At 48.9% G+C, this 13,956-nt stretch overlaps 1 protein-coding gene across 1 annotated transcript; it reads right to left on the bottom strand.

The window, feature by feature from the left end:
* Nucleotides 1-392: 392 nt before the first annotated feature.
* Nucleotides 393-11,434, bottom strand: CUNH1orf115 (chromosome unknown C1orf115 homolog). Its single transcript, XM_021166519.3, has 2 exons — nucleotides 11,084-11,434; nucleotides 393-2,777 (listed from the first exon to the last, which is right to left on the bottom strand). Exons 1-2 carry the CDS (start codon nucleotides 11,387-11,389, stop codon nucleotides 2,658-2,660), a joined length of 426 nt encoding a protein of 141 aa, XP_021022178.1. The 5' UTR covers nucleotides 11,390-11,434; the 3' UTR covers nucleotides 393-2,657.
* Nucleotides 11,435-13,956: the final 2,522 nt, after the last annotated feature.

A 13,956-nucleotide genomic window follows, 5' to 3' on the forward strand; every position in this document is an offset into this window, starting at 1 on the left:
GTGACACTCAAGGTCCACCCTGCTGTCCCAGCCTCCCTCCCTGGAGCCCCGTTAGCAGAGGCATTTCCCAACCAAGACAGAGACCAGAGGCTCCTTGGCTTGTGGGGAATGCAATTTCCTGGCTCCACACTGAGGTCAAAGGTTCTGGAAATTTTTTATTTGTAACAGATGGGAAGGGTGGCTCCCCACCCTAGAGCCTGTTCTGAGGGATCCTAGAGAATGCAGCCTTTAACACTGCAGGTGTGTGTGTGTGTGTGTAGCGGGTACTGGAACCTTTAACACTGCAGGTGTGTTGGGGGGGGGGCGGGTGCTGGAGCCACCACATTCCCAGGTTCTGCTGGAGCCCCTGCTGTCTCCCTCAGGAGACAGAACAGGGAAGGCACAGCCCTCCACACAGGAAAACCAGACAAGCTGGGACTTTTATTTACAGCAAAGGCAAGGGAGGGATACAGAGGAAGGGTTTGGAAGCCAGTAGTGGGAGAGCTAAGCTCTTAAACTCGGTTGCAGTGGGGTGTGGGACCTGCTGCTGGACACAAGAGAATAACCAGGAAAAGCGAAGAAGAGCAGTCTGCAGCAGGAACCAAGTTTGCAGGCTGGAAGAACCAGGCTCTCAGAACCAAGAGTCCCACACAGGCGGCGATGTGACCACACAGCATGCTCCAGGGGCTGAAGTCCACCTTGCAGCAAACCCCACCGAGTCCCAGGACAACCCCTGAGAGCTTTTGACTTTGGACGCTTTGAGTTAATTCTTAGCCAGACTTTGAGAGACACCTGGCCAGATGTGCTTTGCTTTGTTGCTTTCACAATTTGGGAGGTGGGGAGGGAGAGACTCCCAGGAGAGGAAGCAACATTGACTGCCCATCCCTTCCTTGGGCCACACTTCTCCCTGCCCGGCTCTCCCTTCTCACACTTCTCCCTTGTTAGCTTCTGGGGGCTCAGCTGTGGTTGGCAGGGGAGGCACCCTGCAAAGCCTCCCATTTCTGTCTCTTTCCAACTAACTGCATGCGGTCCTTTCTCCCATTAACCTCTCCTTTCCCATCCTAGGCCTATCCAGCAAGCATCACTCTGTCACGGGTGTGAATCCATGCACATAGCAGCTAGTGCTACTGGGGCTAAAGCAAGACTATTTCCCAGCTCTAGGGCCTGGGCATATTCAGCAGGGCTGGGTCTAAATGGGCAACTACCACTGTCTTCTGCGCCTGTCTCTCTGTCCATCTTCCTACCCTACCCACCCACCAGTGCCTAATGGTTGGACTCAGTGGGTAAGGCATGAATACCATGGCTTTCTTTGTGTGCCCCAGGAAGCCTCAGGCCAACAGGCTGACCCGGATCCTGCAGAGTGGTCCCAACACCTTCTCTGGATCTGGAATATTCGAGAAGCAAAGTTGGAATCTTGGCCTCTGTGAGCTACTTTAAAAACAATTGTGACCCATGCCAGTTCAACTTTTAAGGGTTTCTTCTCCACTTCTCCCAGCATTCCGTGGTCGTCTACAAATGATGCTCAATGTGTGCCAAGCCTGGGACTCTTGCCTACACTAGTCTTTGAATCCAAGTGAGATGCAGGCCTAAGAGGGATGAACCCAACCACCATGGTGACTCTGGTCCCCACAGCTTCCTCTGGTCCTATATACAACCAGCCCAGCCCTCCCAAGAAAATCCCCATCGCAAGCCTAGGTCCCAACCTCCATCACTTTTCCAATGTTGTTCTTGGCCTTTCTTCATGCCTGCCTCTTACTTACCATTTCCTCCTCTAAATATACATGTCAGTTTCCATTCAGTCTGTCTGTCTCTGTCTGTCTGTCTCTCCCTTTCCCTCTCCCTCTCCTCAATCAAATGGGGGACTTGGGCACCTGTTGCAGTGAACTGGTGTGGCTTGCCACATCTGCAGGAGTCCTGACAGCTCAGAACACAATAGCTGGCCCAGACCTTCCAACAGCACCTGTTGCAGCCTCCCAGCCTGCTTCTGACCCTGACCTCCCTCCCTCCTTGCCAGCTGCAGGCTTATGTAGGTGGGTGAAAATGATACACTTTGATCTTCTTTCAATTGTCCCCACACAGCTGTGAGTACACGTTACAAAGCATCATGGTCTTTAAAGATGGTTTCCTTCCTTCTTTCTTCCCAAACCCGTAATTAAACTCCCAAGATGACAGTCCGAGTGGAGAAAAGAGATGGGGGAGATAGACTTCCGAAACAAACAGCTCTCTGGCTGTATTCAGTGAAAGAACCAAGGAAGGTCAAGGCTAGTGCCGTCAGCTCCCCAGCCTTTTCAGAAACAAGCAACCATCACATCAGAGGTCTGTGTCCTCCTCCGGCAAATTCACCCACTATCCGCATGACTCAGACCCCAGACCTGCCGTGGGCCTGCCTGCGTGTATCCCCGAAAGGCTCTAACTAGCACAGGAAGCAAGCTAATCCTAACCCCAGCCTGACCTTGGCCCAATTCTCTGCAGAACTGACTCCTGGATCCACCCAAGTCCATGACTGGCTCAGCGAATGAGCGGGGACGGCTCCTGCCTCATGGTCAACCAGTTCAACAAAAGCACACGAAGCAGGGTTCCTCTTCCGAGTTCCCACGAGTCTGAGTCTGAAGTGCCGGTGGATTCACACTGTCCCCTGGGCAGAAGCATTCTGGTGTCACCTGCCCCTGCTGCTCTGGTTAGCGCACAAAGGACACCACGCTGGTGGCCACTCCAAATGGGGCGGAGTACGCTGCGGCAAATCCTTGCAGGCCAATGACAATGTACCGGCATCCTTTGCTGATGGCCTTCCCAAAATTCTATTTTCAGGAAGAGAAAAACAAAAGTTAGGTGAGGCAACCTAACATTGATTCTTCCACGGGTCATTGTGACGCACACAGAGGATCCTGTGCCCTCGTGTGTCCAGCAATCTATCGAGACCCAGTGTCTTCACATCTGTAGCGCCCCAGGTCCCGACCCCTGCTCAACAGGCATCCTCCTTGCACAGCGTGTGGAAACAACAGTACATTTACAGATAATTTGCGAGCCTTCTTTAATAACAGAATGGAGGCTGCCAGCTCCAGAACTAAAATGCCTTTGTTGTTTTAAACTAAGACTCACCCCACTGCCAGGGCCAGAGGCGGGGTCGAATTTTCCTTCAGGCATGCTGTCAGACAGCCCAGCTGGCCCTTCCTATGTCCCATGTCCCTACTCTGGTCTGACCCACACTTTTGTAACCCGGAAGCCTTTTTATGTTTCCCGAACAATCTGACATTTGTTGAGGGTAAGGACCAGGCAACGTTTTCTGTCTTCTGTTCCTCCGTGGTAAGGGTGCTGCCGGGAGAGGGGACATTTCCAGGAAATCAAATGAAATCACATCAAAACTTTGAGACCACTGATGGCCAGCATCTACTGCACTGTGGTCCCCGGTATTCCTCTTCCCACCTCCAAATTCTGTTGTCATTCCTAGTGACTTTGACATCCATGTAGCCAACCAGAACCTTCTCTCACACCTCTAAGCTTTCAACCCTGTGATTTTTCTGAATACAAAATACACAGCCTGGTTCCACTGAAAATCCCCGATCCCAATTACAAGAGGCACCACGATGACCAGCCCACGTGTCCAGGTGGCCTGGAGAAGCCAGCCCACGTGTCCAGGCGGCCTGATCTCTCTTTTGGATACACCCCCAATCTCAGAGTCCAGGGTCTTTATTGCCTGGATTACATATCCTTGGAAAATTTGTTCATCTTCGCCCATTGCCTCCAAGCCCAGTGGCTCTGGCTCCTGGCAAACCCCATCCCCCTATCCCTCCCCCTAAAGTTTAACCATGGGGAATCAGCCCGTTTTCTCTGGTCTTCCCCACACTTGTTCTTGGCTCTTCTCCATCATTCCTTGCTTTCTCTTCTCCAGTAGCATCCTTCTCCTCCTCTCTGTCAGCCCATCTCTTAGCCTGTACCACCCCAGGGGTCACCTTGACACTATTTCCTGCCCAGTGTCTCTGCTCTCCAAATGAAAAAGCCACCAGACACTGGCTGCAATCCACACTTCTTCCCTGGCATACTGGCTGCTCCCACACCCATCCAGGGACTGCCTGGTCAAGGATGCATGCCTACAACCTCCATGTTGCCCGATCCACAGAGGGATGTCTTTCCCCTCCCAAGGCTCTCAGGGGCTCAGTCTGTGATCACTTAACCCCAGCTTCTCCGGGTTCTCTCCTACCTCACGGGGTGCTCCTCCTAAACTCTTTCTCCGCTCTCCGTTGATTTTATCTTGCAGAGTTTGAATCACTGAGGTTTTTGTTCCTCAATCCTGGATCCGCTTTTGCTCTCTGCCTAGAACACCCCAGACTTAGAATGTATCATCTTAGGTGCTAGTAGCTCTTCTGCTCAGATTCATGCATTCAGCTCTCTGTTCAGGGTGTCCATGTTTTGATACCCCACAATTCCTCTGGCACTGAAGCAAGCTGGTCTAACTCAGGTAACTGCTACATTGTAAAGGGATCAACAAGAAGCACTGGGAACTCCCAGCACTGGGGAGGCAGAGGCAGGTGGATTTCTGAGTTCGAGGCCAGCCTGGTCTACAAAGTGAGTCCAGGACAGCCAGGGCTACACAGAGAAACCCTGTCTCAAAAAACCAAAAGAAGAAGAAGAAGAAGAAGAAGAAGAAGAAGAAGAAGAAGAAGAAGAAGAAGAAGAAGAAGAAGAAGAAGAAGAGGAGGAGGAGGAGGAGGAGGAGGAGGAGGAGGAGGAGGAGGAGAAGAAGAAGAAGAAGAAAAGAAGAAGAAGAAGAAGAAAAGAAGAAGAAAAGAAGAAGAAAAGAAGAAGAAAAGAAGAAGAAGAAGAAGAAGAAGAAGAAGAAGAAGAAGAAGAAGAAGAAGAAGAAGAAGAAGAAGAAGAAGAAGAAGAAGAAGAAGAAGAAGAAGAAAGAAGAACTGGGGGTTTACTGAGGTCATATGGCCAGTATGGCACAGAGCTGAATCCTCCCCCAGATAAATTTGGCTTCAGAGCCCAAGGCCTTCACCCCATGTTATACTTTTCTGTCTAATGAAGGAAGTCTATAAGTGACTATGTGCTCACAGCCAGGAGTGAATTCCAATCTCATCCCTTCCTGAATGCTCCTTGGCCTCAGTTTCCTTGTCTGTAAAATGGGAATATATAGTAGCCTCTTCATGTGGTAAAGAGGGTCAAGAAGTTTCTTCTTTCTTTCTTTCTTTCTTTCCTTCTTTCCTTCTTTCTTTCTTTCTTTCTTTCTTTCTTTCTTTCTTTCTTTCTTTCTTTCTTTCTTTCTTTCTTTCCTTCCTTCCTTCCTTCCTTCCTTCCTTTCTTTTTTTCCTTTTGGGACAATTTTTTTCAAGGGAAGGACTAGGAGCAGTGCTAACACATGCTGCAGGCAGGGCTGTGCCCAGCCTTTCCAGAGAACAAGGACTTCTCTTTGCTACAGAGTAACTTAGGTTTGTGGTGGCAATATAGCAGTCTGATATACTTATTTCTCAGCACACTTTTATTTCCCTTTTACATTTATCTATTTATTCATTTATTTATTATTTTTGAGAAAGGATCTCACCCAGTGGCTGAGCTAGCATGGAACATACCATGTAACCCAGGCTGGCTTTCAACTCCTATCAATCCCCCTGCCTCAGCTCACTCAGTGCTAGGATTGTAGGTGAGAGCCACAATGTCTGGCTAGGAAAGTTTCTAAAGGGCATACAGACTTGTTTATCAGTTTTGTCCCGAGTTTTCCACAGCATGGATGTCAGAGTCTCATACCTGTAGATATGCCCAGCCTGTAGAGTTTTTCCCTGAATTCCTTACTAGGTCATGCCAAGCTTTGGAAGAAACTGGTACATCTATGTCTTCTCAACACTATTTTTTCCATTTCTCAAAGAGGAGGAGGAAGAGAGAGTTTTATGAATAATGTAATTATTACTAAAACACAAAAGTAGAGTGCAATTTGTTTTACTTTTTCAGAGAGAGAGGTGTTGAAAAGAGTCAGTGGGAGAATTTCACATGTTTGAAACAACAAATGCCACACGTCCCTGGGAAATCATCTCAGCCAACACTGTCCTTTACAATCGGGGGAGGGGGGTCTGCTAGATAGCTCTAACTGCAACTCTGTCAACACACAGCTTTGAGAAGAGACTTAACTATCACACCAGTGCTATTCAAGGGAACAGACTTAGTGCCAGGCTAGCCCACCAGATTCACACCTTACTTTCAGAGCCTGCGACTATATTTTCCTGGAATGGTAAGAAGGACTTTGGCAGTATGAGTCAGCTAAGGTTCTTGAGATGGGAGGGTCCCTGGGGCCTCCTGAATACTTGGCAAAAAGTGGCTCTACCTGGTAAGTACCCTAATCAGAGGGATGCAGGGGGAGTCAGGCAGACGATGGAAGGAAGAGAGGGAAGGAGGAAAAGACTAGGGGTGAGGGGTGACGGTGGTGGGGCACTACTGGCTTTGAAAGGAAGGAAGATGGTCTCTGGATCTGCAAAGGGCCATGAAGGAACAGCCCTGATGACTGTAGAAGACATGGCAGCCAGTTCCCAATAGATACGCCCAGCCTGTAGAGTCTTTCCCTTTTGTTGGGCTGCTCTCAGGTCTGGTGCCAACCTGAGGCGGGTGGTCAGCTACAGTTCTGAGTGGATGAGAGCCTACCCCTCAAAGGGCCACAGTTCCAGGACCTCAGCCAGGTGCCCTGGTACCTAGAACTTCCACATGGCTTAATTTATTGACTGTGGATACTGCCTGCTATGGGTGTCGGTAAGGTAAGGTGTGGTGTGTGTTGGGGGCAGGATCAATGTCCACAGTCTTCCTAAGTTACTCTCCATCTTATTGATTTATTAGAGATAGGATCTCCCTCTATATATGAGTTCAGATTCTCCTACCTGGCTGCTTTCCTGTCTTCATCTCCACAGCACTGGAATTATTTGTCTGTGCCACTTTTACTGGGTCCTGGTGGCTAAAGCCTGGGTTCTTTCTCATGCTCACTTGGTAAGCACTTCCCCCAAACCAGCCTCTTTTGTTGTTGTTGTTGTTGTTTGGTTGGTTAGTTTTTGTCCTCCCGAACCCCTGCCAAGACAGGGTCTCCCTGTGTAGCCCTTGCTGGCCTTGAACTCAGAGATCTACCCGTCTCTGCCTCCTGGGACTAAGGTGTGTGCCCACAATGCTCAGTTGATGCCCTCGTTAGCATCAGATGGTGTACAGGAAGAAAGTGAGACAGTTTGAGGAAGCCATGCCCAGAGTCACAGGCCGTTGGACACAGGCAGCTTGAACATCTGGTAGACCAGCTTTTGGCCCCTACTTTAAAGAGGACATTTCTCCTACTCCCCGCGCCCCCTTTTTGTAGCCTGGTCAAACCTAGATCTTGGTACATGCTAAGCAAATGTTATACTAGCTAGCTCCATCCCCAGGGCTCACGGGTTGTTTTGTTTTGTTTTGGTTTGATTTTCTTTTTAGGGTCTTACTCACTATGTAGCCCAGGTTGACCCTGAACTCCCTCCTGGCCCTCCTACATAACTAATCCCACACTTTCTGTTTTACCCTCAACCTTGTCTCTTAGCTTACTGATTAACACGACTTGGTTCTTTTTCTTACCACACTTCTTCTGTGCCTCTCAAGGGTGCCTGCAAGGGCGGGCTATGACTTTCAGCTAAGTTCTGAGGTATGTTCCATTCTTTCCCACCCACAGGTCTACAGAGGAGGGGGTCAGGCCAGCCTTCCTCCCCCTCCTTCCCAGCTCTTCGGCTGTCTGACTGTGCAGCCTCCATCTCTTCAACTCCAGTCTCCTTCACTGCAGAGAGGGCACAACTGCAGCCTCCCAAGGTTGCTGAGGGGGCTGAGGCATGAAGCATAAAGAAGGTAACAACTATCCAGCCTCAGGAGGAGCCCCTCCTTCCCCCAGTGCCCTGCAGACAGCACTTAAACAGTAATATGTGCACCGTAGGAATGCAATTATTACGTTACAATCAACTGGGAACATTGGTCTCTACAAGAGGCCTAAGCACAAAGGCTTCCAGAAAGCCAGACCAGAGCATCGAGGCCTGGCCTCGATGGACCATGCTGGTGGGGTGGGTGGGGCAGCAGGGGAGTGAGCCTGCTCGTTCATGTTGCACAAAAGCCAACAACTTTCCTTAATTAGAAGCAGGAAAGGGCTCGTGTGAAGGGTCTGAGAAGTTAACAGGAATGGAACTAAAATCACATTCCATAATAGCCAATAACTGGAGCTATTCATTTTTGAAAGAAAACCTTGCCTGGCAACTGAGAGAGTGCAGATCACCTCCCATCTTCTGCAGGAGCCTTGGAGGCTGTTCTCATGGCTTTGCAGGAAAAGGGGTTCCTTGGTTTTCTTTCTTCTTGTTGAAGCCTGGTACCCTCTCAGCTGGCCTGAGAAAGTACAGGCCAAGACGACCCTTTTGACTCCTGACTTGGGGCTGTAATCTCATTTAGACTTCTTGGGTCTACTGAGCTAGTGCAGAAGATCCCAGAGCCTTCCCATAGCTCCCTTCTCTCCATCCTAGCCAAAAACCAAAACAGAACAAAAAACCCTTTCCATGTCAAATATCTCTGTCTCTGTCTCTCTCATACACACACACACACACATTCATATAACCTAAAATCAACCAGTTTGCTGGAGAGATGGCTCAGCAGTTAAGAGCTTTGACTACTCTTTCTAGAGGACCTGCAGTGGTGGTCCCCAGACGTTGTAAGGGTCTATATCGAGATCCCAGACATTCTTATCCCAGAAGGAAACCACAGACCCAGGAGACCTCTCTCTGCCTCTGCCGAGTCCCTAAACATCACCAAGCTACATCCTGTCTAGATTTTTGTAGAAAAATGTAGTTCATGTAAAGGGAATCATGGAAACCGTATATAACCCTGGGTCTGGCTTTCTTAATACCATGTTGAAGCACGACGTGGCAGCTTCTTACTGTGAGTATTGAATGTCCATGGTGTGTCTCACCCACATTGTTGGTTCATCTGCTCATAGATACTTGGAACATTTTCATCTTTTGGCCGTTGGTGATACTTCTGCAAACGTGTGTAAAACTATTTACTTCACAAAGATTTATGAGGGCAAAACACCCATACACGTGAAACACTAAAATATAAGAATATTTGCTTGGGTAGCTGTTTTCAATTTTTGTTTTAAAGCGAGGGTCTTGTGTAGCTGTAGCCCAGGAACTCTCTAGGGTAACCAAAAATTACTTTGAACTATTTTTTACAAATTTTGCTTTGTTTTGTATTTTTGGGAGAGGGGTTCTCTGTGTGGCACTGGCTCTCCTGGAACTCACTTTGTAGACCAAGCTGGCCACAAACTCAGAGATCCACCTGCCTCTGTCTGAGTGCTGGGATTAAAGGCATGCACCACCACCACCCAGTTATTTTTCCAAAAATTCCAAGTTACATTTATTTAATGCATTTAGTGTGCATGCATATGTGTGTACATGTGCTACCAGGTGCATGTGGTCAAGTGCAGTTTGTTGGAGTCAGTTTTGGAAGGTTCTGGGGATTGAACTCGGGTGATTAGGTTTGGCCGTGAGCAGCCTTACCCACAGAGCCAGAACTTGGGCTCTGATTTTCTTGCCTCCTCTTCCAAAGTTCTGGGATTACAGGTGTGTACCACTATTCCTTGTTTATATAGCTCAAGAGTTCCAACCAGGACTTCAGGCATACTAGGCCAGCACCCAATCATTGAGCCCCAGCCCAGCCTTCTATTTCATTTGTTTGTTTGTTTATAGACAGGGTTTTTGTGTGTAGCCCTGGCTGTCCCGGAACTTGCTGTCAGAGATCAGACTGCTTATGCCTCTACAGTGCTGGGATTCAAGGTGTGCGCCACCACTGACCGACTGACTTAGTCTTTTTTAGAATAGCCATCCTAACGAGTAGAGTCTGGTACCTCAGTTTCAGCCAGGATGAGCTCTTGTTAATAGGATCTTGTCATATAGCCCAGGCTGGCCTTGTATTATCAATCATCCTGTCCCTTCCTCCAGAGTATCTGGGATTACAGCTGTGGATTTCCTAGCTTTGACTTCATATTGAAGTCTTAGCTTCTCTCCTGCCCAGTGTCCATGTCAGGGCGATTTGAAAGCGTCGCTGTCTTAATTTGCCTCACCCAGATAAGTAATCGCTAATACACTGCTAAGAAGTGAGGGATCAGGGTGCCCAGCTCTGCCACCTCTCCCTGGGGGTGGGGGTGGCGATCTCCCCACCCGCTGTTAAGAATCCTATTTGCACCTCTAGTGTATGCACAATGCCTGGCACAGAGTGGCCACCCCCAAATCATCTCTAAATGCCAGCTGCCAACTAAGAAACCTGTGTCCTCTATTCACTTTCAGATGGCTTCCTTACTCCCAAAAGCCCTACTTCACTTCAACAACGCATGTTATCATTGCCTGCTCGTGAGGAAGCTCGGGGCATATCATTCAGAATGATAAACTAAACTCCTGGCAAGGGACCGAATGTCTCAGGTATGATGAAGGTCACCCACCGAAGACTACTGATACCTGGACAATAATTCCGAGAGTTCAGAGGACTTTGGTCAGAACAAACACAAGCAATGAGTTTTGTGATTCCCCTCCACCCCACCTCCCTCCCTAGCCCTGTCTAGGTCAGGGCACCTAGAAACCATAATCATGTGCCCTGAAAACGAAACTCATTCGGTTCCCCATCCATCCATCCTTCCTTTTGCTCTCCCACCAAAGTAAAAAGGCAGGCCGAAGAACATCTGTAGTCCCAGGGTGCAGAGATTGTTGATCAGAGAAGGGGGAGGGTCAACAGGTTCTAGGTATGTAGGTATGGCTGAGTTAGCAGGCCCCGCGCGGGTTAACCCCGGGGTCTAGGACTGAATCACCTAATATTCTCCTGTGGCGGGGTGCCCCGGAGAGAGTGCGGGGAAATAGGTGGACCTAGACTGCAACTTCACAGCTGGGTCCGGGGCTCAAGTCAACTAACCTCACCATGGCTTCAGCATTCCCACCAGATCCAACTGGGAGCAAGGGTCCTGCCCGCGCGCTCAGCTACACACCCTCCTAGTGATGGTTCCGGGGGGCAGCGGGGATGCGGGCACAACTCCACCCAGCGCGACTCCCGGTTCTGTCTGGATCAGGGCGGCCGGGCCGTGGGGACCTACCTTGCCGTACTTCTTCAGTTTTCGCCGGTACCTCTTCTTGGGCTTGTCGCCTGGCGCGGGCTCCTCCAGGGAGTCGTAGCGCTCAGGCAGCGAAGCCAGGTGCACCCTGCGTGCGCTCGGGGTCCCCGCGCGCCGCCCGCCCTCTTCGCGCTCACAGTCCGGGCTCGCCGGGTCCTCGTCCTCGCCCTCCAGGTGCTCCACGATGGCATCTGTCTCCTCGTCACAGGCGCGGCGCGATCGCCCCAGGGGCCCTCGGCCCACCAAGCTGCTCGCCGCCTTGCTTCGGAGCCGGGCGCCCACCGTCATGACGCCGCCGAGCTCTGGAGAAGGGCCCAGGCTATGAGGCAACCTTTGCTCCACGCTCCGCCCGGCTCCTGCCCCTGCGGACCGCCCCGGCCCTGTGCGCTCCGGGAACCAGAGGTCGCAGCACACCCATGCGGTGGGGTCCAGGATTACGGGGGCAGACATAAAAGGGTTTCCGGAGAACCCTGCAGCAGAAACCATTGCTCAGGGTAGGCAAGTTCAGCTGTACTGGGAACAGACTCCAAACAACAGACCTACTACGGGTGCGGGCATTTAAAACTAGCAGGGTGTGGTGGCACACACCTTTAATCCCTGCGTTTAATCCCAGGCTGAGGCTGGCGGATCTCTGAGTTCAAGGCCCTCCTGGTTCACAGAGCAAGTTCCAGGATAGCCAAGGCTACAAAATAACAAACAAACAAATGGTAGAGATGGTATTGATGGTGAAGATTCCTCAGTGCTGGTGAGGACATGTTGACAGGGTCATGAAAATATTATATTCAGGCCTAGAGATGTAGCTCAGTTGGGAGAATGCTAGCTAGGCATGCCCGAAAGTCCAGGGCTCCATCCCCAGTGTCACAGAAGCCCCATCAAGGTGGCACTTGCTCCGAACCTAGGAAGTGGAGGCAGAAGGATTAGGGGTTCAAAGTCATTCTTGACCACAGCGAGTCTGAGGTCCAGCCTGGGCTACATGATGCTCTGTCTCAAACACAAGCAAGAAGCACAGGGTAAGAAAACGTTAAAATGCAGAGTGTCTTTCGCGTATATTTTTGTCTTCCCAACATTTGCATGCCTGATAATCAGCATTTCTGTCTCCCATCAAAACATTCCATACATACTTACAACTAAGTAAAGGGTGGAGTCCATCCTTGGAAGCTGAGCAGGCGTTTAGACAGCGCGTGTTCTTGGCAGTGGAACCTGAACAACAGCCATCAAGCCCACTGTGTGTGTGTGTGGGTGTGGGGGGTCTCACTCACATTATAGGAAGGAGAGATGAGATCGGTTTTTATAGAAATCAAGTAAGTGGTTTCTTTGTGGCTTCCAAATCAAATCTTCTTACATTAAATTGCTTCCTGAACATTTTAGAGACTTGATGTTTTTTAGAGATTCATTTTTTTAACCATGTTTAACTATGTGTAAGTATGTACAGAGTCTCTGGCCTGGAGCTATAGTTATAGACACGTGATGTGGTTGCTAGATATCCATCTCTGGTCCTCTGAAGGAACAGTGCATGCTCTTAGCCACTGAACCGTCTCTCCAGCCAGTTTCCAACTGTTTAGACATTTTCTTTCTCCACGGTCTGAGATCTCCACTAGCCTCCTGCTCAGTCATTCGGAAGCCATTCTTCACACAGTTCCTGAATGTGGCTTCCACTTTGGAACGAGAAACACTTTTTTCTATACTTGTCTGCAGTTTTATTTAATGTCTTCTGCAGAGCGAGGTCTTATTGGTGTCTTAGGAGGTTTTTAAAGCATTGTTGTTACCCTTTGATCTTGTTTTGATGGTTTTGAAGTCTTTTCCATTCTTGTTTGATTTCTGTACTTCTTTTTTCTTTTTTCTTTTGCTGGAGTGTCTCATACAGATTCTTCACTGGAGTTTTTCTTTCAGTTTGTTTCTTCATCATCGCCATCATCATCACCATCACCTTCATCATCATCATCATCTTTGTCTAGTTTTATTTTTTTTCTGTAGAAACTTGTTACCACTTTCAGAGGAGATGGCTTCACAGAAAGACTCAGGAGTTTTATATTTTCTTCACTTCATATGCTGTTTGTGCATCTTTCATAGCTACTGGGTGCTCCACTTATATGTCTAGAAAAACCATAAGAAAGCAAGAAAGCAAGGAAAGAAGAAAGAGAGAGAGAGAGAAAGGAAGGAAGAAAGAAAGAAAGAAGGAAGGAAAGAAAGAAAGAAAGAAAGAAAGAAAGAAAGAAAGAAAGAAAGAAAGAAAGAAAGAAAGAAAGAAAGAAAGAAAGAGAAAGGAAAGGGGGGATGCAGTGGGTTTTGTTGTTGTTCTTTTAGTTTTTAGAGACAGGGTCTCACCATGTAGCTCTGGCTGCCCTAGCATTCCCTGTGGACCAGACCGGTCTGGAACTGAAACAGATGTTCACAGAGGTGGAGCCACTCGCCTCTGGCCTCCTGAATGCTGAGGTTAAAAGTGTACACCCAGATGGGGTAATTTTTTTGGACAAAAACCCCACACACATTATATTTGCCATTCCAGGTGTGGTAGTACACACGCACACGTTTAACTCATAGAGCTAGAAAAGCAGAGGCAGGTGGATCTGTGAGATGGTGGCCAGCCTGATCTACACAGGGAGTTCTTGGAGAGCCAGGGCTACATATTATGAGTGAAATACCATAGGGTGCACCTTGATTTTTATATGGGTGTTTATCTCTGAGTTCTGGGGAATGCAGAATTAAGTGTAATACAATAATACAAGAGAAAGCAAGACATGTTCAAAGAGGAAAAGAGACTGGCAATACTCACTATGTGCAAGTGACATGCTCCTCTGTTTACATGGCCTGGGATAGTCTATCCCATACTCTTGACAGTCACCTATAAAAGACTG

The sequence above is a fragment of the Mus caroli genome, unplaced genomic scaffold (genome assembly GCF_978045245.1).
Source record: "Mus caroli unplaced genomic scaffold, Mus_caroli_1 scaffold_1, whole genome shotgun sequence".
Taxonomy (NCBI): Eukaryota; Metazoa; Chordata; class Mammalia; order Rodentia; family Muridae; genus Mus; species Mus caroli.